Below are 25,174 nucleotides of genomic sequence, written 5' to 3'. Positions count from 1 at the left end.
TGAAAAACTTTTTTTGGCCACCTGTTCTCCGGCATACGCAGAACATGTCCAAACCATTTTCAGCTGGATTTTTCGATTCGATCTAGTACTGTTTCCTCCGATGCATTCATGATACGCCTGACCTCGATGTTTGTCTTTTTTTTTCCATCCTAGATATACCTGCACTTCTTCTAAGGTAGTCCATTTCAACAACTGAGATTTTGCGCTTCGCGTCTGCACTCAGAGTCCATAGCTCTGAACCATAGCAAAGAACTGACTCCACCAATGTTCTTCCAAGTCTCTCTTTAGTTGTTGCAGACAGGTTTGGGTCCCACCAGAGGCTATTAAGATATCCAATAACTTGTTTGCTCTTCTGAATTCGGGTTTGTATTTCTTCTTTGTCCAAACCCTCGTTGTTGATAGTAGTACCCAGGTATTTAAATTTGTCTACTTGTTGAATCTGGGCGTTATCCTTAATGAAGACTTCAAAACAAGCGTTGGAATTGACAGCTAAGTATTCCGTCTTCTTTAGACTAACCTGAAGTCCCCATTTGTTGTATTCTTAATAAAGCATCTTAGTCATGAACTCTAGATCGTATGAGTCCTGCGCAATCATGACCTGATCGTCTGCAAAGGTACTGCTCAGGGTAAATAGTGTGTTGTCCTCAATAGGTATTCCCATACCTTGACATTTCGTCTTCCATTCCCTAAGGGCTACTTCGGGCTACTTCGACGTAAGCGTTGAAGATCAGAGGAGATAAGCTGCATCCTTGTCGCAACCCTTTTGTGGTGTTAATTGGATTAGATAGCCTGTGTCTTATCTTAACGTACGATTCATTTTCTTTATCTTAAGCAAGCTCTTTTATTATCTTAAGCAAGGGTTTATCTACTTCTAAGATATTCAAGACTTCCCATATCTTGCTGCGGGGAATAGAGTCGTACGCTTTCTCCAAATCAATAAACGCTAGATGGACTTCTTTATCTACTGCTATATTTTTTCCATCACCTGCTGCAGGATAAAAAGGTTATCTGCGCAAGATTTCCCCGGTTTGTATCTGCTTTGGTCTTCCGAGATTTTGTCACCAATATTGTCATTGAGCCTACCCTGTAGCACCTTTCCAAAAAGTCTGATGACCGAACTGTTAATGCTTAGGCCTCTATAACAAGCGGGGTCGTTACGATTTCCCTTTTTAAAAATAGACACTATGTGAGCCACTCGTCATTCTCGGGGTAGTTTACTTTGCAGGCAGCACTGGTTAAATAGCTCTGCCAGACGCCAGCGCAGTCTTTGGGTTCCACACTTACAATTTTACCAGGACCTGGTGACCGTCCATTTTTCATTCTTTTGAGACTTTGATGTACTTTTCTTTCGCTTATCATTAAAGTGCCTGCAAGGTTGTTCTCATCTTCTACAGCTTGGAATTCTGGTCGGTTTTCTGTCAGAAATTCTGCATAGTAGTTGAAAAACCTTTTCACTAATGAAATAAAAAAATGTTAATTCCCATTTAAAAAAAAATGATTTTTGATAAGTTTTTAATCGCTCAATTCCGTGACAGCTACCGCCATTATTATATGACATTCGAACAATTCAATTTTTGAAACAGATAACCAAATGTCTTCTCTTTATTTCACAGTGGCTGTAGTAATCACTAAATTTGACTTTTAGGCTAAACAATTTTTTTTTGACAAACATGTTTTTTTCGTTCACAAATTTTAAATATTTGTTTTTCTCAAAAACGGTTAATGTTAGTATAGAGTGTTTAACATCAATATTCATAGAATTTTATAGATAATTTAAATATATATGTAATAAAAATGGGGGCACCCAATTAAAATAAGAAAGTTGCTATCAACTTCCGGTATTTCCGGAAGTGACGCCATATTTAAAATATTTTTAGCCGATAGATCTCATTATAAAACAATGATGTGCAAAAAATCTCCGATCTAGATATTGTAGTTGTCTAATGCATGGTGAGCCTGGGAGACCCTGTATACTGTACATCTGCTGGATCTGTGTCTATGAAACTTAGACAAGGAAAGAGAGGGGACAGGTAACACGGCAGCTGAAAGTGAGGCCACTTGTCACCACATGAAATTCTCCAATGGCGTAGCATCAGAAATTAGCTTGTACCCAGACGATACAAAATATTTATTAAAACGTAAACTAATATATCTTTTATTTTTGAGTAATTCATATACAATTTTGTATTTTATAGTCTCACCTTTATAATATTAGAATATTTAAGTCGATAATGCAAAATTTATTTAACAGTCACAGTGGACTGATTATCAAGACAATTATTTATTTATTAACGTGTGTATAATGCATAATTAAATAAAAAATAATGTAAATATATATGTTTTAAATGTGTATATACATATTACCGTATGATCGAAAAAAACCGGCATCTTGTTTGTTTGGAAATGACAATTTTACAAATTAATATTAAAAATTACATTATTCATTGAATCCGTAAGCAAGTGTGAGGGGAATTGGCTAAATTCATTATTATACCGTATGATCGAAAAAAAACGACGGCCAGTTGGCTTGTAAATTACGATCAATAACATTCCCCATATAATTCTACATATAAAATGACATAAAAACTATACAAAACGACATCGAAAAAAGACAGCGTCAGCCATGGCTATGAAATGAAGATCGCTGTCATTTTATATGTAAAATTATATGGGGAATGTCGTCGATCGTCATTTACAAGCCAACTGGACGTCGGTTTTTTTTTCGATCATACGGTATAATAATGAATCTAGCCAATCTCCATCACACTTGCGTACGGATTCAATGAATAATGTAATTTTTAATATTTGTTACCTTCAATCATAAGAATATTCTAATTTTCCACAAAAAAATAAACAATTCTAGAAGCTTTGTGTTATTTTATTTATTTTTATTAATTACTTACTGAAACTATTAGTATACACCTAAATTAGCAAATTTTTTAAAAGAATATTTAAAAAAATATAGTAACAAGTAGCCCACCACAAGTTTGTCCACCCCCAGCAAATCTTGGCAGGTAAATTTAAGTTTTATATAACAACTATACATATAGATTTTTTATCACCAGAATTTTTAATTTTTTTATAGTTTACAATTATTTTACTATTTGATAACAATACTTTATACATTTTTTTACATGTAAAATATGTAAAAAAATGTTTATTGCAGAAATTGTATTTCTCTAATTACTACGCCACGGGAGAAATCCATGGTGAGTAGCATTATTTATAGTTTCAAACATTAATTATAATACAGGATATTGAAAATATTACTTGGAATTATTAAAAATAGTTTTGTTAGGATGTGGTACAAGACATATTAAAAGCATTTTACATATTTTTACTGCTATAATGAAAAAAATGTACATTTTATGACCACATAACAAAAGTTGTGTGTCGATTTTTACCTGTGAAATGTAATTCCAGCCACTTTTTTCTCGCTTCGACCTTTGCAGCCATACGCTGAACATTTCACCATACGAAACAACACAGTTTATAAATTTAAAACCAAACAGTATTCACAAAAAGCATAAAAATTCGCTCGGTGTCACCTCGAAATCTTGTCACCAAAGTATGGCCGCCGATCAAATTTTGGCCTCAAAATTTTTTCACTGAAGAATATTCGTGTTAGCTGTCCCCTCTCTTTCCTTGTCTAAGCTATGAAAGGAATGCGGACAAAAAACATTTAAATAAACAGCAATATATTTTATACGTCGATTTGACGAGTGCGTCACCGCAAATCGCTCCGCCCACTCATTTTATTTGCTACTTGCAAATTTGTTGAATTTTTATTGATGGGACGCGTCGTCTATTTTTTTACCAAAAACATCGAGAGAATATCGTTTCCCCTCTCACGGATACCCCGCACGGTGGAAAGACCCAATATAAAATGTTGGACATTGACTTAAAAATAAAATTTTAAATTAAATAATTTTGGTAGAAGATTTGAATTACTTAAAGTCCAGACCGTTATATTTTATCCAACTCAAAAAAATATTTTTAATTATATGTCTGTTTGAAAAGTTTCAAATGAAGATATTACACTGACTTAATTATGGTATTCATTTCTTGTGAAACAACCTAGTTTTATAAAAACTGGCAAAGACATTAATAATTTTTTTTAACTATACATATTAGTGCAAACGATTGTTTTCACTTTAAAATAAAAGATATATATAGTCACAAAAGTTTGGGAGAACAATTGTATATAAGAGACACATAAACATTTTTTTGCTGCTAAATACTATATTTAGTAGCAAAAAAATGTGTATGTAGAAAAATAAAAAAATGGCCAAAGTTGGCCAAGACTTATATATATCACAAGGTAGATTAAGCCTTTCTAATAACGAAACTAATTTAACATCTTGCCCCAGCTTGCCCCCCTCTAAAAATTTCCATTTAATATATTACTAATACATGCTATACTAAAATCAAAAACCTTTTCAATTCCAATAAATTAATTTAACATTTTTAGAGTCAAATTATCTTTATTTTTTATAAATTTATTAATATTTAATTATTAATTGAATAAATACAAAATGACGCTAAAATCAAAAACAGATACAGGGTGCTACAAATATATGGAAAACTTATAAACTATTGGAAAAAGAAAGAGGGTTAAAGTGCAGTGTTGAGGTTTTTTGTTTGTAATAAAAATATTCTAGTGCGTTGATTTACTGTTATATTCTTTGCTTATAATAAAGTTATTGTACAGGGTGTCCCACTAAGAATAGCTCTCGGCTATATCTCGGAAAGTATTAGCCGTGAGGCTTGCGGAAAAAATATTCATAACTAAAGAGACCATGAGAAAATGCTGGAAATTATTTTCAAATTTGTAGAATGGCCGCTAGAGGGCGCAACTGCTATAAAAAATAAGAAAATGGAGTTTTTACACAACTTTGCCTAGATAAGGGGTACTATAAATAATAGCTTCATAATCTTCAGTAAATTCTGAATATTTTTTGTTAGAACCATTTTCCCCTATCTGCCAAAATAAAGTGGTGGGGGAAGGTTAGATCTGTTTTTATTTAAGTATTAATAATTCCGGACTGGATGGACGGAATCCAACTAACGGGGGCTCGTTTAAAAGACCGTTTCTTACTCTATATTATACCATATAAACAATAATAGTAAGCTTTTGAACGTAGATGCTAGGGGACGCTGTCTTACAAATCAACAAATATTGCGCATTTTTTCAAATAAAAATAAATGCGATGGTATATGCCATTTTAGCTGATAGTAAAGAGTAATGAAAGCTTAAAAAGTCAGTGAAAACCGCATCTTGATATCTTCTTTCAAATCGAAGATATTAGCAAAGTTATATTAAGTAGGAAAATATATGTAAGCCCTTAATTACCATATTTTTATAACACGGTATCAGTAGTCTTAGATTTCAGTGGTAAAATCTAAAGCTATTTCTTTTTAAAAGGATCAAAACTAAAACATTCCATGACAGTTTGGCAAAGTTTATAAGCATTTAAAACTTGTAAGATTTTTCCAAAACATACTATATTTTTAGGTCACTCTGTAGATGGTTTGTAACGAGCCAACCATTTTCTTTCATTAAAGTTTAAAATTGTTCTGTTTATACATTATTACGGTATATAAAAATCATTTTTTCGTCTTTTGGATTAAAAGTGTTGAGAAGAAAACCTCATGTCCAACAGCTCCCATAAGCTCGTTCCACTGTGCCCCGTAGCTACAGAACGGACAGACGTACTGTACCAATATAGCCAAAATCTAGGCATAAAATTTATAAGCTGAATACGCTGTATTTTCTTTATATTTATTCCAAGAGTAAAACTCATTAATAAAGTTATAAATATAACAGATACGTACTATTAACTTAGTAGTAGTAATTAGCCAAAACTTTATATAAATGAAATTAGAGTGTGCAGCTACTCGACGGATAATAAAACTTAAACAGCGGAGAATTATTAGCGTACGTATTATAAAGCGGAAATATTTTAGATTCGAGTCTTCTCTCCGCACTTGCTATTCCGGAAGATCGGTAATTAATAAAGCAATTTTAATTAAAGTTCGGTATAAGTTTCAGCAACGCACTTAAGGGCTTCGCCAATAGAAATACGGTAAATAATGGGAAATTATGCATCGCCGGCTTTGATCTCTAGCCTGTAAAAGGCGACTAGTAAGTGGATTTATTGTAATAAGGCGTAAATTTACTTAGATCAGTTTTCTAACATAGATCGAGTGGACTTTTACCCTGCTTCATTAAATCCATTATAAATTTTAAGAATTTGAAAATCTTTAAAGCTCCAACAAAATTATTGATTTAATTTTACCGCAACGGACTAAGAAATAATAATTGTTTCTTTTTTGTTTCATGTAGATATACAGGGTAGGCACCACCCTGTATATCTATATGACTCATATGACGCGGTGGCTCCAAGAAGAACGGTAGTTTATATAGAAATTAAATTTTCGGAGATTATTGAAATAATTTTATAAAAATATATAAACTTATGCAGGGTGTCTCCCCAAAAAAAATTATACACATCATAGTTGTGTTTTTTGTAACAGAACACCCTATATATTAATTGATTTTTGGATTCTAGGAAAAAAATAAAGGTGAGTTTTATTAAAGAAACATATGCCTAAAATGTAAGCATTTTGACATATTATTTCACATTTTGTGAAAATGAACTGTAAATTTTAAATTTCAGTAATAACTGCCTATATTTTAATTTACCCTGTATAACCTGATATTTAATTACAATAAGCATTTTATGTTAAACCAAATTAATTATTAAATTTGACCAGAAAAGTTATACAGGGCGAGACAAAATTAATAAGAAACATTGGACACCTTTAAAAGCAAATTACACCTTTATTTTAAATTGAACACACAGTTTATTTTTCAGGTCTTCAATGGCGAATTCATACTAAGTGCTGGCAAAGGTTAGTCTTGGGTCGAGATTTCCGTATGTAAGAAGAGTACAATGCGTTTATAATGTACTGAACAAAGAGAGGACAGTAAACACGTTGCCAAACGTATGAAATAAACCGAGAAAATGTGCACATCGCTAAGAGACGTGGAAGGGGATATAGCAGATTTGTCGCAGTTGACCGATCGATCCAATCAATACCTCTGTCAGTACTTAAAGTTCTAGGGAAAGGTGTACGTCATGCGTCTCGTGACACTTAATTTGTATATTTATTAACGAGTCGTTGTAATTTTCCCTATAGCTTGAATTTTTTTAAGTGCAAGCTAGAAACACTTGCATTTTTGGTAAAAATAAGTGGAATTGAGTGAGTGTTCGATAGTGGTCGCGCTATTAGAAATATGAATTCAAAAATCGATATCTTGAAATCTATTAGAAATAATAGATTGTTTTTTTTTTCAAGAACTTTTTTAATATTTCTGCTGTATTTTCTTTGTAGACAGTACACGATTGCTGAAAATTGCTATGCTCTAAAAGTAAATGGATGGATTGTTTAAAAACAACCTTATCGAATTTTTCTTATGTAAACATATTGTAAAATAACCGATCTTGAAAATAAAAAAAAGTTTCAATATCTAAAGTGGTTCTGGAGTTATGTGTTAAAAAGTTTTGAGTTTTTAAATTATCGCGATTACTGACGTTTTCTCGTTATAAAAAAAATGACACCCTAACGATATTCTTATAATTCCATTTCAGATGCTCAGAAACATGTCTAATGATTTTATCTAGTTATCTCTTGAAAAAAAAAATAAAAATAAGCGGTATGCGATCGTCATTTTACTTTACTTGATAGGGAAAGGCGTATCGGCAACGCCGCAACAGCACACCGTCGCGCGTCGCGTCGGTCGTTCGCATTTCTCTCACTCCGACTTAATAAGATCCCTATGCGATTTACTTCCACACATGTAAATGCCGACCCAAAAGTAACAGTTGCCAGCACGGTATATCTTCAAAATATTATCAAGGCTGCCTACCCCTCAGACAAAGATTTTCCTAGATTTTCCAGTAGATCTTTATTATTTGAAAAAATCTATGTGGCTGTGATAAGCCTTTTGTTAAATTATACAAAATAAACATAGTGGCTAAAAAAATATTACTGTTTACCACACGTACAACTTGATTTGTAATTAAAAATTGTTTACTTAATTCCGTGCATCATAAAGTTAAAACTTCTATCTATAAAACAATAAAAATTCAGTACCAGCATATCCATACACATTAAACGGATGAAAATGTAATACGAGAGCGCCATTATAACCACCAAAAAAAGCAAACAACTACAAAACTATGTAGCCTTTTTTCAGGATTTATCCGCGATTTTAAAATTTTGCTGGCGCGTTATCCGAAATATTATAGCGATTCAAATACAAACCGGCCCAATTTGCAACGAGGTTTAGGAAGGCGACCTTAAAATGTTTGCTCGAAACGGCTATGTTTGCTTGTTTGCAACTCGCTCCTATTACGCGAGGAAATCTTATTTGTTGGAGGTAGACGGCAGAGAAATTGTAGTTTTCGTAATAAAATCGCGAAAAATAGTTACGTGTCGTGATAATAATTCCGAATATAAAAATTCTTTTCGGTAGGTTTCATAATGGGCGCAAACAATTTTGTAAACTATATATACTATATGTATAACTGTAAATATATATATATATATGTGTAATAATATATAAATAAAATTATAATATAAATAACTGTATATATATATATATATATATATGTGTAATAATATATAAATAAAATTATAATATAAATAACTGTATATATATATATATATATATATATATATATATATATATATATATATATATGTATAAACTATATATATATATATATATATATATATATATATATATATATATATATATATAAAATCTAGGATTTATGTGGGTTGCAGTCGGAAGGGTTTGACAAAGAATTAATACACTTTGCTAATTGTCAAGCTTTCGGAATTAATTTATTCCTTCCTCAGGACACTAAAATGGAAATACAAGTTAGACAATTGCTGTTATAAAAGTTAAGAATAAGACTTACTTAACGTGGTACAGAAAATACCTTCATAAAAACTACATTAAACATGGTTTGTGTTGATAACTCCACCGTGAAAGCATCGCTGACCAGTCAACCACAAGGACTCTTATAAGGCGGTTAAGCCGCCAAATATAAGTTAGAACATTAGAATAATTAAGAGATGTTAGAAATTTTTAAATTAAAGAATTTTTTGCGTCTCAATCCGAAGCGTGGAGGCGCAAAACAATTGACAGGCGACAACCGCGACATCCAAACGTCAAAAGTCAATTGTCAGAAGTCAAGTTAGTAAAAGTGATCTATGGATGTCGAACAAGGCTGTGGCATGTCCATCATTGTATTCATGTAAAAAACCAATGGTGTGGGTGGTCATGTAGAAAAGTGGAGTGATCAAGGCACAACACTAAAAAAACACTAAAAAACATTAATAAAACACCCTTACTCGTGCAACGAGAGCAAAAAACAATTAGGTGGTAAAAATACAATTACATTTACAATTCAGAAAATGTCACCAAATATCTGCAACCAGAAAAACACCGAGCGCAATCAGAAAAAGAATTTTCTTATAAGCAATTGAATAAACATTAGGATGTACTAAAAATTTTGAAAAAAGACAGAGGTGCAATGCAAACACTTAGAAAAGGCCAAATGTGAAAAAGGTAATGAGGAAAATATGACAATAATGTTCTTATTAATCAATGTGAAAAAACTGTCACAAAAAATCATTAAATTGTACAATTTTTTTTTTCTCCTTCAATTTTTTAAATTTCCAGGAAATTCATGAACCAAACCTTTTCATAGTATTGGCAATACTTCCAAAATTACAAAATTTCATAAGGTGTAAAAAACTACAGAAACACACTCCGCAAAAAGGGGGGAACAAACAAAATCAGCAAATTAAGACCAATTAAATGACAAGGTAAAGACAATGTGCGGCTTGGACAATCCAAGAAAAGGCAATGCACCAAACTGACAGTGCACTCCACGCAAATTGCTTATTATTAAAAACATTTAATCAAAGGTAAAACCACCGTTGGTTCTTGAAGGAACCAAGGGAGGGTAAAAGAGACAAAAACAAGTGCACACAGGCACCTGTTATGGTAATATGCACTGGGAACGTATTAGTGCATACACCTTGAAACAGTCCGAGAGGGACTGGGAAGGGGCGATTAGCAAATTACATAGCATCTATAAAAGATATGGTCAACATTCCGTTGCATACATAAACAACGAAATGAGACAAAAAATCTCCGGGTGGAAACACCGTCCCACTCACCACCTACACAACAACTCATCACCACGCGATGGGTGAGAATTGTATGAGTGCTCGAAAGTCGACACACTGTTAGTGTAAAAATTCTAATAATTCGAATTTTCTTTGACTTAAAGGTTTTTAGTGGTTAACCAAAAACCCCCAAGACAATTAGTAAGGCAAGTGATAGTGTGAGGGGAACAGCGAAACAACCAAGAGACAAGGCTAGGCTAGCCTTGTCTCTTGGTTGGGCCGAAAAACGCTCTTTACCATCTTTTGACGGGAGATGCACTAATATCTCACCGACACTTTACGACATCGTCTGTTGATATAGAAGAAGTTTTGCTTGCCGTATCGGTGAGAACCAGCCCCTGGTCAGCCCACCTGATGAAGGGTAGGCCCAGAAACCGGTTGTGGGAGTGGAGCTTGGTTCCCCTTTACGACAAGGAAAAACAATTTTCTTTTACTTTTTTTTTTTTCTTAAATTTTTCTCTACTTTCGATTTTTCGAAATTAGAAAAAAATACACAGCTAAAGGCAAGAAAATATTATTTATTAATATACACTAAAGCTGTAAGAATTTTGTTCATTTCATATATTTGAGCGGGCCGAAAACGCTCTTTACCATCTTTTGACGAGAGATGCACTAATATCTCACCGACACTTTACGACATCGTCTGTTGATATAGAAGAAGTTTTGCTTGCTGTATCGGTGAGAACCAGCCCCTGGTCAGCCCACCTGATGAAGGGTAGGCCCAGAAACCGGTTGTGGGAGTGGAGCTTGGTTCCCCTTTACGACAAGGAAAACAATTTTCTTTTTACTTTTTATTTTTTTATTAAATTTTTTCTCTACTTTCGATTTTTCGAAATTAGAAAAAATACACAGCTAAAGGCAAGAAAATATGAAAATATTATTTATTAATATACACTAAAGCTGTAAGAATTTTGTTCATTTCATATATATATATATATATATATATATATATATATATATATATATATATATATATATATATATATATATATATATATATATATATATATATATATATATATATATATATATATATATATATATATATTCGGTTTAGAACGTTTTTCTACGTTGTCCGATACCCAATTTCCAGCCTGTTCTATTCGTACAATCCTGTGTTGACAGGTTTCTTTCTTACTCATCGCTTTGTGTACGCTTTTTGCCATTCCAGTTTCGGTCTTCCCTGTTTTCTTCTGCCCTTTGGTTGTCAATTGATTATTTTCTTGGGCCATCTAGTGTCCTTCATTCGCTCTACATGTCCGTACCAGATCAGCTGCTTTTTCTCTATATCCTGTGTTATCGTACCTTCTATACCCATTTGTTGTTTTATAGTATTATTTCTTATTCGTTGTTGTCTTGAAATTCCCATTGATCTTCGAATGACATTTCTACGGCCTCTATCCTCTTCTTGTATCTCTCAGTTATTCTCCATGTTTCTGCTCCATACAGGAGGTTGCTCTTTATCATGGTTTCATATATATTGAATTTTTTTCGCGTTGATAATCCTTTTCTCTATTTCTCTGCCGTCAGTTCCAGTGTTATCAAATGTAATTCCCAGGTACTCATACTCTTGACACTGCTTAATTTCGTGACCGTTGTCCAAGTTCAAGTTTCCTTCTTGTGCGCCTATACATAGATATTTTGTTTTGGCTATGTTAACTGTCAAGCCCCATTCTCCGTATTCTTCAATAAGTTTTCTTAGCATATATTGCATAGCATCTTTGTCATTGGCAACTATTATTTGATCGTCTGCGAATTGAAGTATGAACAAACATTCATTGTCAATCTCTATGCCCATACCACGGATCTTTCTTTTCCAATTTTGTAAAGCGACTGCAACTTATATTTTAAAGAGAGTAGGGGAGATGCAACAACCTTGACGCAAGCCTTTGTCGGTTATAAATGTTTCTGTAAGCTCTTTTCCTACCTTTATTTTTGATTTTGCGTCCTTATATAGTTCCTTAAGAGCTGTTATATAAGTATGGTTGATCGTAGATTGTTCTAGTACCCTCCATAGTCTTGATATTGGGACAGTGTCGTACGCTTTCCGTAAGTCAACAAATGTTATATGTGTGTCCAAGTTTCTTGCCGGTCTTTTTTCTATAACTTGTTTTAAATAGAACACGTTATCTGTACACGACCTTCCTGCTCTAAAACCGTTCTGTTCTTCTTCCTGCTTTTTTCTATAATCTTCTTCTATGAGATCACGTAAAATTCTATCATATAACCTGCTCATTGTGCTCGTCACTGATATATCACGGTAGTTACTGCAGTCCAGCTTATTGCCTTTTTTATGGATCGAAGATATATAATATCTGGATAGAGATTATTTTTTTAAATTGAATACCCTATATATTATTGCATTTTTCGGTTCCTTTTTGATCCCTTTACCTCATTCTAAGATACAAATATATATATTTCGGTAGTTTCAGAGATATTGATAAATAAATAAAAAAAATATTTTTTTCGGCCTTAGAAAAGTTATTAAAAATACAAGAAATGTCCTGAAATCAAACCTATATAAAGTATTTACTGTAGTGGGTCTATACTTACTCTGCTCCAAATATCGTAATATTTAACCATACATGGTGTTCAAAATTCTATGGCAAACTTCTTAAAATATAAAATAAGTTTTTTTTCGTTTTTTAATGGAATACCCTGTATATTGTTGGGTAGACAATTAAAAAATGAACATTTTCTGAATTTAAAGTTTTTTAAATATTTAAAAAAAAAAGTTTTTTTTAAGTTTTTTTTTAAATATTTAAAGTTTTTTTATGAAATGCATCCTAATAGTCCTGAAATGCATCCTAATACATACTTTAGGTTTGCACACAAAATTCCTAACTTTTTTTATTATAGGAGCTACAGAGGCCCGACGCACTATTGTCGGACCCTGTGTGTCTTGGAAATATGGCAATAACAAAAAAAAATATAACAACATAATTAAAGCCATTAAAACATACTTTGAGAACAGCAATAACAATTACAATCACATAGAGAAATGCTTAAAAGAAGTCGCAAATGAAGCCTTGGGACATACGAAAGGATACTGCAAGGGAAACCGTATTGGTGGGAAGAAGACATTGAAAGAGATATTAAAGAAAAAAGGGAACTAAACCAAACATTCTTAACAACACAAAAACAAGAAGATAAAACGCTGTTTAAAGGAGCACAAACAAAAGTCAGGAAATAGATCACACAAAAAAAGAATGAATCCTGGGAAAGAAAATTCACAACAATCTAAACATACCTTGGAGGAAGGAAAAGTACTGAGAGCTGGAAAATATACGAGTCATTGCGTCACAGCATATAAAACACATAATTTCTTGATAATAATGCAACATAGATAATAGATTAAATTTAGAAAAAAAAAACCCGGAGAATATCCAGTGGTTCTCAAAATTTAAACAAAAAATATTTTTTTTTTGCAATTTTCTAACGTTTCTTGGGATTTTACTTAAAAAATGGTAGAAAGCAAATATATGTTTCTTTTATCTAGATCTACCAGCCCTGAAAATATTAGCACTTATTTAAGACTCGCCCTGTATATTACAATGTCATTAATTAAATAAAACACAAAAAAAAATGTAAATAGAATATTATATTTCTTAGTATATAGATTATTATTATATATTCTTCAAATCTTTCTTAGTTATTGGAAAGCATAGGCAGCTATGGAAATGCAATTATAAAATAAAACAATTTACAGCAAATAGAACATTATGCGTATTATAGAAGAATTATTAATATAGTTGCAGCATTTATTATTTTTAAAGTAGCAAAACTACTTTAAAAGTGTTCTTTAAAAACTTTAAAAACTCGTTAGAGCTAATAAATATCTGTAGAAATATTGACACTCAACTACCCCAATCAATGTACTAATATTAAATAAAGCACCCTCGAAAAAATGTCGTTACAGTGACCTTTAAGATGAAAATCCATGAATTATTTATTAAAAATTGGCATTGCCAGAAAATAATATTAAATGGATGAAAAGAAGTCAAAAGTTTATACACTTGCAAAACAAAATAAACATTTGCTTCCCTCTAAAGTGGAGATTAGTTTTTGACAAATACTTATGTCGATTTTTGATATAATATGACAGGAGTCAATCCAGTATGAATTAGAATCTTACTATCTCTCTAGAATATTACCATCTCAAAAGCCACTGCGACGCCGTTTCTTTTCGATTATAGGGTAGTGCGTTCCCATAACCTCTACAAACTAATTCGAACCCATTGTGTTAGCCATTAGAGTTGCATAGGAATAAGCAGCTTTCATTACCTAGAACAGAAAATAAGGAGTGTTGGTATCAAAAAATCAAAGGTATTACAAAAAACTGCTTCAATAAAACGTCTAAGAAAATAGCTACCACCTTTCTTTGTTCTACATGAATAATATCACAATATCAGCAGATACCCTCAAAGTCGAAGTATCTGAGGATATAATTGTCCTTTGATTCATAAAACTAAGAAAATTGGTAGCTGTCTTTTTTGGTAACCTTTCTTTTTAAGCCTTTCTGGCAATTTATTAAATAAGATGATTTCTCAGTATCTAAACACACAATAATACAAAATACGCTAGACGCTACACACCCACGAGGCTAGCTTTAGCCCACGTCCACACAGAAAGCGTTTTTGCGTTTTTAGCGTGACGCATCTTTAGCGGCTAAAACAAAATAACAGGATTATATAGGAGTGGCGACACCAAAAGCGTGTCGCTTTCGGCGTGTCTCGCAAAAAAACGCAAATGAAAACAAATCAGTTTGTTTTCTGTAGCGTCTTTAGCGTTTTCTAAGATGAGACCCCGTCATAGGCGGACGTTATATTTAATAATACATACAATAAAAATAAATTAAATAGTATGCATTTTTTTCATTTTTGGGTATTATCTAAAAATATTTTTATAAAGAACATCTGCTGTTTAGGAACATTCTATTAAATTCAAAAATTTGAAGGAAATGTTTGAAAAAGTGTAGTTTGAAATGTTGAAAAAGTAATAAATTAAAGAATATTTTCTTACGGGTAAAAAATAGTTTTCTAATGCGTAAAAAGTGCTTTTTTTCTGCGTAAAAGGTTTTTTTTAACAGAATCAAATAGTTTTTGACGCATAAAAAATATTTTTTTACGTGTAACAAATAGTTTTTTTACACGTAAAAAATATTTTTTTGGGTAAAAAAGTTTTTTACTAAAAACAATAAGTTTTTGACGCGTAAAAATTAGTTTTTTACGCAATTTAATTTTAATTTTTTTTTTTACGCAACAAAATGTTTTTTACCAAAAACAATAAGTTTTTGACGAGTAAAAAAATAATTTTTTACGTGTAACAAATAGTTTTTAACAGGTAAAAAATATTTTTTTTTTGGTAAAAAAGTTTTTTTACCAAAACATTAAGTTTTCGACGCGTAAAAATTAGTTTTTTACGTGTAACAAATAGTTTTTACACGTAATTTTTTTGCGTAAGAAAGGTTTTCTACCAGAAACAATAAGTTTTTTACGTGTAACAAATGTTTTTGTACACGTAATAATTTGATTCACTTTTACAAAATTTGTATTAAAATATCAATATTTTTGATAAACACGTGGACTGCTCGCAAATACACGTCGCGTCACTACGTATTTCTAAGCCGTTAACACGTTTTGTTACAACGAGTTCGTGTGTCAGGGCCGTCTCACTAGCTCGTATGTCACGGCCTTGAATTTTTACTCCCAGCGCGCGTAAAGAAGTTTCACTCCAAAATGTTTCATAAATCATGTCCTAAAATTGCATTAGCAACTAGAAATATTTACTATTCTATTATATAATTATAATTATTTATTATATTATATTATAATAATTATAACAAGTACTAACCACAACACTACAACATAAAAAAAACTATACACATATAATAAACTAAAATTCGTAAAATAAATCGCAAATATTAATTATTATTTTTACACACACCACTGGTACTAGCAGTAGATTGTGTTTGTCTCCGAATATATGCCCCGGCCCGTCCACAGTTCAATCCCAGCATCTTTTATCTTCGTCTCTTCAACGCTAACGGCGCCGATCTCTTTCTCACAGGATTGATTGTTGGACGGGCCGGGAATCCACGAGCTTGCGACGTTACTAATTGACATCTTGATAGAAACTACTGACCTGCCGCGTCTTTTGCCTGTTTTTAATGGACACAAATCCAAAAAAGCGCTTAAAACGGTAAAATCGCAAAAAGCGCTTGAGACGCAAAAAACGCTTTCTGTGTGGCCGTGGGCTTAGACACGTAAGCTTTAGAAGCGGCTTCTGCACGATTAATCACATACATACACTAAGAGGAACTAGCAGCCGAACAAAAGAATACGAACTTCCACTAACCATAACCTCTATAGACTTTGAGGAGCAAAATAAAAACACTAAATCACCACAATACACCAAAACACTTTTACTTTTACACTGGACGCGCGTTTCGCTAACCATGTTAGCATCATCAGCAGATAATTATAAACTAAAGTACAATCTACAAGTTGAGCGTTTATATACTCGCCCAGTAGGCACCGAGTGGGCGTGGCAAAAACTAGCCAACCGAGTCAGAGCCAACTGAGCGTAACAGTTAGATTTCCGCCACTAGAGTAGTAGGAACAAAGAACTTGAAGGAATTGGACCGTTGTCTCTGTTCATACTATCTTTACATTTATTAATTCTGATGCTTTCATATGCATCTAATTCCTGTAATTTGAGACTTGTTTAATTAATTTTAAATTATTAAGATCTATACAATGTTCTTTATCAACAATATGTTCGGCAACGCAAGATTTATCCGGTCTACCATATCTTATCTGAGCTAAATGTTCTTTAAATCTAGTTAATATTGATCTTCTAGTTTGCCCAACATATTTCTGATTACAATCTATACAAGAAATTTCATAAATACCCGACCTTTCCAGTGGAGATGTTTTATCCTTTGGACATGGTTAGCGAAACGCGCGTCCAGTGTAAAAGTAAAAGTGTTTTGGTGTATTGTGGTGATTTAGTGTTTTTATTTTGCTGTTTAACACCAAAGGTTCCAACCCTCAACTGTAATCTTTGAGGAGGCCTTCGACTCGTTATATCCTAAGGTAGTAAGTAATAGAAGCCCTAGCGAAACAATGTATTGCCAGCCATTAGTTGACTTACGCATTCCAAACATGGACATTTAAAAAGGACATTATAAGGAAACTCAATCGCACAACGCTCAATGGAACGAAATATGCTGGGAATAACCAAGACAGACGGTAAAAGAATAGAGTAGATACGACAAAAGACTCAAGTAATACATGCCATCCACAGAATTAAATCCCAGTGGCAATGAGCAGACACCTGGCAAGAAGGACAGTATACCAAGAGACCTAGAGGATGACCAAACTTCAGATGGGACCATGATATAAGGAATTTAGCAAGGATAACTTGGGTCCGCATAGCAAACAATAGACAACAATGAGCCCACCTACAAGGAGAGTATCTAAATATGTGAGGGAGGCTCACAATTGGAAATGTTTGAATATGCTGAAAATAATGATGATGATTGATGATCTTTACTCAAATATAGTATAATACCGCTATAGCTGAGTCCAAAGTCATCGGACCAAATGGCCCAATTGTCAACAGCAAAGGTCGCTGACTGGCTGCCATCATGATGATAATGGATTTTTTGGTCGACTGGTCCGTATTGTACCATAAGCTGTTCCATAGAGCGCTATAGATGGCTAAACTCTATAGAAAGACAATAATTAATATAAATAATGCTTAACAATGAAAAACAAATAATTACTACTACTACTGCCATTACTCGCTAACGAGTATTTGACACGCATCAAAAGATGGTTACGCAGGGCGTTTCCTGTCATGAGCTTTTCTGTGACTGAAAAGCCCGATACGTGATGCTATCTCTCTTCCGCACTCCGGACATTCAAAAATCTCATTACTTTGTTGCCTCTTTACTTTTTGGTTTGGTTGGTTGTTACGCATAAGCAAAAACATCATATATTAAAAATATACATTAAAAATGCGTAACAAAATAAATTCTATAATAGAGGTATTGAAATTTAGAAAACGTCAACATGATTGATATTATTCAGTATTTTACCAAACCGTATATTTTACCGTACTTTACCTCTCTGGTTCACCTGGTTTTGCAACGGACTACCGCCCAAAAAGCGATAAAAACACTGACAGAAAATATGGACTTAAGTGCCCTCTTCCAGCATACCTCACCTGGTCTTTGACTTCGTTGGTGGAATAAGCCAACACAAAAATTTGAAATGTTAATCCAGATCCGTAAACGACAAAAAACACTACTTCACTCATGGATTCGCACTACAAAAATATTATTGTATTATTTGTGATGTAAAGTGCGCTAGTTTTTCTTTAAATTACTGTCAAAAGTTGAACTGTGATTCCACCAATATTGGCAGCGTTTAGAAAATATTCTAGCAACAAAATATACTTTACGCAGTCATTGACATATTTTCCCAACCTATCAAAAGAAAAGAAAATATATTCGGTATTACTTCAAAAATTGTCAAATTGGCTTCCAATTGCCTATCAATGACGATCTTAATTTATGAATCAAGTCTGACGCCGTTTTTTTGAATGTATGATATAATATGACCTATTCTGCATAGGTATAAAAAAATAAACTGTGCGTTATTATCTGTATATTTTGTAAACATTTGTAGTGAAAATCTCAAATAGAAAACTTGATGGATTTATTTTGTCCAAACTATATTCCGGAAACTTCGGCAGCATATTGTACAGATAAAAACGAGGGATGAACACTTAGGGGATTTATGGTGTACACATGAGAGGATTTCCAGGGGATGTACCGAGGATGTAGTGGATGTACCGAGGATGTAGTGGATGTACCGAGGATGTACTAGAGGATGTAGGAGATGTACCGAGGATGTAGGGGATGTACCGAGGATGTACTAGAGGATGTAGGGGATGTAGCGAGGATTTACCGGGGATGTATTTCGAATTATTTGGGCCGTAATTTGCCGAATGCGATGTTTCAAGTCATCCAAATTTGTGGGTTGTCTTTTGAATACATTTTCCATAAGGTATCCTCTTCGGTATCTTCTTAAAAAAGTTTTTTTCTAATATTTTTTTTCACTTTTTAATTTTTAAATGAGAATAACTCCAGAAAGCTTGGATTTGGGTATAGCACTTACATGGAAAATATTCAGAATTTTAAGGGCAATTCAAAAATGCAGAAAAATAATAATTATGTTGCCACGAGGGTTTCCATTATAAGAAATTGTTTTGGACAAAGCATTTTTGAAACACCCTGTATAATATTCATTTTGCATGTATAATATTCATTTTTTGCATAATCTGCCCCGGAAAAATTAAAATAATTGATGTGGCCGAGCGATTTCCAAAAAAATGTGGTTCACGAGATGTTGATGTTTATTCAATATTTAACAACCACCCTGTACGAAATCAAATAGGATCGAATATCGATATTGAGAATATAGATGATCTAGATATTTCCGATATGAAGTATTCATAAAGAGATATAGCGGTATCTGTTATATCGATAGCTATATCGATATTTGTGGACGAATATATCGTTACTTGGTTTTCAAGTATGTGAATTAGCTTGTGCACATCCGTTTTTCTCAATGAATTTATTAAATAAAGTTTGCACAAGCCGATTTTCACAAGCCGATTTGCACAAATTTCATGGTAGTGAAAATGGACCTTTATTTGATATATCGATACTCAAGGCTTTGTGGCTCACCCCTACTCATAACATCAAAATATCTCGCAAAATGTATGTATAAGTCAGATATATAGCCTTTAATCCATATCTCTGGTATAAGTTTATGCAAAAATATGTTTGGCATGTGTGTTCATATCTTATTGCATAGTGCCGTAAGCGTTATGAATTAAAGGGAAGTGTGTGTAAATAATTATTATTGTACCCTCTATACGTCAAAAACGAAGTTCATAAATGCGAATGCCTTTAACGTTGCCTATTTTTAGGTCTGTTTTATAAAGTAGATCCTCGGTAGCTACTAGATCTCATTTTTATTTGGGGTTCAAAACACGAGATTGATAACTTTGCACATAATATAGGGCTTTACGCATGACTAAGTTATTTTTTCCGCCGACATAAACTGCATAAACCGAGGCATAAACTGCTGTTATACAGGGTAAGTCTTAAATAAGTGCAAATATTTTCAGGGGTGGTATATTTTGACCCCAGGAACACGTCTATGATGTTTTTTTGCAAATAAAATATGTTAAAAATCGTGCATGTTCTTTTAAATTTCCCTGTATATTTTTCGAAAACATTTTAGAACTGCCTATTCACCGCTAATTTTCCCACGTTATAAATTCTTAATCTCGGATATTACCATAGTTACAGCTTTACTCTATGGTTACGGCACTAAAAGGGATGCAAATACAGAAAAAAATCAGGTGGCTATCAAAATTAAAAAAAAAACATTTTTTTTTAAATTTTCAAACTTAAATAACTCGGATATTTTGGACTTATTTGAAAAATGGTAAAGAAAAAATATGTTTCTTTTACCGGGATCTACCAGCCCTGAAAATATTTGCACCTATTTAAGACTCACCCTGTATAATAAAAGTAACGGAGAATTGTTGTAGGCACAATAATAGCCGAGATTGTTACAGCTCTGGCAAGATTTGATATGGGTTGGCATGCCTTAGTTCGATTCTCGATGACCCCATATAACTTTTTTAAATGGTTTTGATTTTTTTTTTCTTTTTGAATTCAACAGAAATATTAGGTGTCAACTATATTACTAGCCAATAAATTGTAGAGGTTTGAGAAATTTTGTGTAGTTATACATATAATAAAGCTCGTAATAAAGTGGGAGATCGCTCTAACATAAATAACAATTCCGGTTTCGTCGTAAGTAAAGTAACCTTAATTTTGTTATTTTAAATAAAAAACACCCTGTAAATTTTTATATCCCTCTAGTAAATGTAAGTCGAAATGGTGCTTCATCTTTTTTTTTATATATTTAAAAGTTTGGGAGATAATAGCGTTCAAAATTTTAACTTTCTTTTTACCATTCAAATAAAATTTAAAAAAAAATATATACAGTGTGTCCAAGATAAGTATATCTCGAAAAGTATTTTAGATAAGTAAAACGGTTCATCACGAAAATTATTCTAATGTATGGCATACTCATGAGAGGATTTCCAGGGGATGTACCGAGGATGTACTAGAGGATGTAGGGGATGTATCGGGGATGTACCGAGGATGTAGTGGATGTACCGAAGATGTAGGGGATGTACTAGAGGATGTACGAGGATGTAGGGGATGTACCGAGGATGTACTGGAGGATGTAGGGGATGTACTAAGGATAGAGGATGTAGGTGTACACTTTTTGCCCTATGTGTTTACCCCTCAGATAAAAATAAGTAAAAAAGTTCGTATAAATATATTCCCTAAAATGCTTAATTTCGGAGATATGTAGAGGGTGTAGAAGTTTTCCTTTTATTTCGATTTTTTCCAAATAATTTCTGAAGGGGTGGCTGCAATAACCAGGCAACTCCACCTTTTTTCGAAAATGAGATTTTTAATGAATTAAAAATTGGCCGACCGTTCCTGCAACAATCAGTGCCTTCTGTTGGTATGCAGCAAGAACCGAACAGCTTTTTTTCGATTTCCCACAAATTTATTAAAATGGAGTTGCCTGGTTATTGCAGCCAACCCTTCAATTGGTGTATGACAGTTTTTTGGCATGACAAATTTGATTCTGATGTCAATATCATTGCTATTTGTAGGGGGCGCCACTAACATGTGTTTTAACTGTTTTAAAGAGTAATAACTATTCATCCGTACATGTATAATACTACTGAGTCAAGAAATATACATTTTCATGACTTTTACGCATAGACAAACAAATAGAAAGAGACTGGCAAATTAATGGCAATTAAAATACAATTTGATAGATAATTAAATTGTGCATCTGATTCTCATAAAATATACAGGGTGTTCCATTTAAATTAAACAAGTTATTGCCGTTTAAAGCTGGTAATTATTTAAAATAAAATTTTAGACACTCTGTATAAGGTAGTATAATTTTTATTATTGCATCACAATAACTGATCAATAAATAAACTTCAGTAAATTTTTAGTATTAAAAACTTTTATACCCTTGGAGAAATAAAACTTTAAAATTTTGACTGCAATTTCACAAAATTGAAAATATTTCAAAAACGGTAAGGTTTAAGTGTAATAAGCCTTTATCAAATTTACGTGTATTTTAGTCGTAGAAACTAAAAATGTAATAATATACAGGGTGTTCCGTTTAAAAAAATACAACTTTGATATTTTTTATTTATTTGGGACACTCTGTATCTTGTAAAAATATTTTTAAATTGTTGCTCTAATAGTCCTTCAAAGAACCCAAAACTTACAATTTGTAAAAATCTAATCGTTTAGCTACAATACTCCGTATCTATCGTATGTGGTGAACAACCCTGTATAAACTTGAAAAATAAACAAAATACAGGGTTGTTCACCACATACGACACGGAGTATTGTAGCTAAACGATGAGATTTTTACAAATTTTAAGTTTGGGGTTCGTTGAAGGACTATTAGAGCTACAATTTAAAAATATTTTTACAAGATACAGAATGTCCCAAATAAGTAAAAAATATCAAAGTTGTATTTTTTTAAATGGAACACCCTGTATATTATTACATTTTTAGTTTCTACGATTAAAATAAAGGTAAATTTGATTAAGGTTTATTATACTTAAACCTTACCGTTTTTGAAATATTTTCAATTTTGTGAAATTGCAGTAAAAATTTTAAAGCTTCATTTCTCCAAGGGTATCAATGTTTTTAATACTAAATATTTAATGAAGTTTATTTATTGATCAGTTATTGTGTTGCAATAATAAAAATTATACTACCTATTACTAGCCCATTTGTATGCAAAAAGAAAACTATTTAAATCTTTATAAAAGAGTATACCATTAATTAAATATAACACCATTATTTCCGCCCATATACTAACTAATTACATACTTAATTGTGTTCGTTAATAAATTATTATAAATAAATGTGGATTTGAGTCAGAAATCAATATAATAATAAGTTATCAAATTAAAGTCTCTGTTGTTATAAATAAGCATTTATTAAAAAATTAAATATCATTTTTAAGGTGTTACTTTTTATCACACTGTCTAATGCCCATACAAAATTCAGTTTTTTAGTATTTGGAGCAATTATTATTAATCAACGCAAACAGTCAGTTAATGTAGTTTGAATACTGGAATGATATTAATTGATCCTCTTTAACAAATATTTAAACAGTTTTTTTTTACTTTTTAATGAAATAAACGAATTATATCGACAATATTAGTATCTGTACTCTTTATAAATTTGGTACATCTTTAAAAATAATCTAAAATGTCAATAGTCCATGGGTATATTGATAAATAAGTTCTAAATTACAAAAAAATGCATTTTCTACGGAAATTTAAAGAGATAGGTAAAAAATGGTATAATATAATTTGATAGACAATTAAATTGTGCATCTGATTCTCGTAAAATATACAGGGTGTTCAATTTAAATTAAACAAGTTATTGCCCTTTGAAGCTAATAATTATTTAAAATAAATTTGTAGACACTCTGTATAAGGTAGTATTATTTTTATTATTGCAACACAATAACTGATCAGTAAATAAACTTCATTAAATATTTAGTATTAAAAACTTTGATACCCTTGGAGAAATGAAGCCTTAAAATTTTTACTGCAGTTTCACAAAATTGAAAATATTTCAAAAACGGTAAGATTTAAGTGTAATAAACCTTTATCAAATTTACGTTTATTTTAGTTGTAGAAACTAAAAATTTAATAATATACAGGGTGTTCCTTTTAAAAAAATACAAGTTTGATATTTTTTATTTATTTGGGACACTGGGTAAAAATATTTTTAAATTGTAGCTCTAATAGTCCTTCAAAGAACCCAAAACTTACAATTTGTAAAAATCTAATCGTTTGGCTACAATACTCCGTGTCGTATGTGGTGAACAACCCTGTATAAACTTAAAAAATAAACAAAATATATTTATTTATTTCTATCAAATTAGTGTTAGATGAAACTTACTCCAATAAGTAAATGTGTCTTTTGATTAGTTTATTCATGTTAAGTTCCTGGGTCTCCCCAATACCCATTATCTCGGTCTGCAGTAATCGAAAATGGGTGTGAAGAAAATAAATTGACGTGATCACCGTTATATTCACCGTTCCAGTAAGTGAAATTCCGTAAAAGGTAATGTAAATCTGAATAATCCAGATAATCAAAACGTAATTAGCTCTATCGAAAGGCAACCAGACAGGAAAAATAAAATATGTAGCTTCGATTTCGTCGATATACAATTGCACCAATCTCACAATCACTAGAAGGGCGGCAAGTGAAACAGACAAACTACTGTAGAATTTAGAATAAAGCCGGCAATATCGCGTCTGCTCGTCGTAACAAGTGATAATCTTTGGATTGTTCGAGTTCCATACTTCTTCTTCCATATCCTGAATCAGTTCCAACAATTCTATTATTTTTTTCTTGTACAAAACGTAGACTTTTAAGTTTAGGTTCAATAAACTAATAAAAAATGCGCCGGTCAAAATGAGGTCTTGTTTGTTATCCGCTCCGTATCTAACGTAGTTCAAAAACGCCATTCCCATGCTGACAGAGAGACATGCGAAAAGGGTGACCATTAAGCCTTGATATAATTTGTAGAGAAACATGAACGACTGAGATTTGTTCTTGAATTTCCACAAGCCTTTAATGATTAAGAATAATCTGGGAACTTTGATCAATTTTTCTTTGGCCATTGTTAAACGACGGACGTACTGAAAGCTACTGCATGCGCATCGATAGTGTGAA

The 25,174-nt window shown here is 32.3% G+C and overlaps 2 protein-coding genes across 2 annotated transcripts; both read right to left on the bottom strand.

Moving 5' to 3' along the window:
* Positions 1-11,743: 11,743 nt before the first annotated feature.
* Positions 11,744-12,508, bottom strand: LOC115878434. Its single transcript, XM_030894944.1, has 2 exons — positions 12,148-12,508; positions 11,744-12,021 (listed from the first exon to the last, which is right to left on the bottom strand). Exons 1-2 carry the CDS (start codon positions 12,506-12,508, stop codon positions 11,744-11,746), a joined length of 639 nt encoding a protein of 212 aa, XP_030750804.1.
* A 1,908-nt stretch (positions 12,509-14,416) lies between these two features.
* LOC115878452 (odorant receptor Or2-like) lies at positions 14,417-25,072 on the bottom strand. The gene is made up of 4 exons (XM_030894961.1): positions 24,395-25,072; positions 18,505-18,766; positions 17,848-18,003; positions 14,417-14,556 (listed from the first exon to the last, which is right to left on the bottom strand). Exons 2-4 carry the CDS (start codon positions 18,595-18,597, stop codon positions 14,497-14,499), a joined length of 309 nt encoding a protein of 102 aa, XP_030750821.1. The 5' UTR covers positions 18,598-18,766; positions 24,395-25,072; the 3' UTR covers positions 14,417-14,496.
* Between the last annotated feature and the right edge of the window lie 102 nt (positions 25,073-25,174).

This window comes from Sitophilus oryzae, unplaced genomic scaffold (genome assembly GCF_002938485.1).
Source record: "Sitophilus oryzae breed Bouriz unplaced genomic scaffold, Soryzae_2.0 scaffold_1512_pilon_pilon, whole genome shotgun sequence".
NCBI lineage: Eukaryota > Metazoa > Arthropoda > Insecta > Coleoptera > Curculionidae > Sitophilus > Sitophilus oryzae.
The sequence above is the reverse complement of the archived record's forward strand: the minus strand, read 5'-3'. Positions and strand labels throughout refer to the sequence as shown.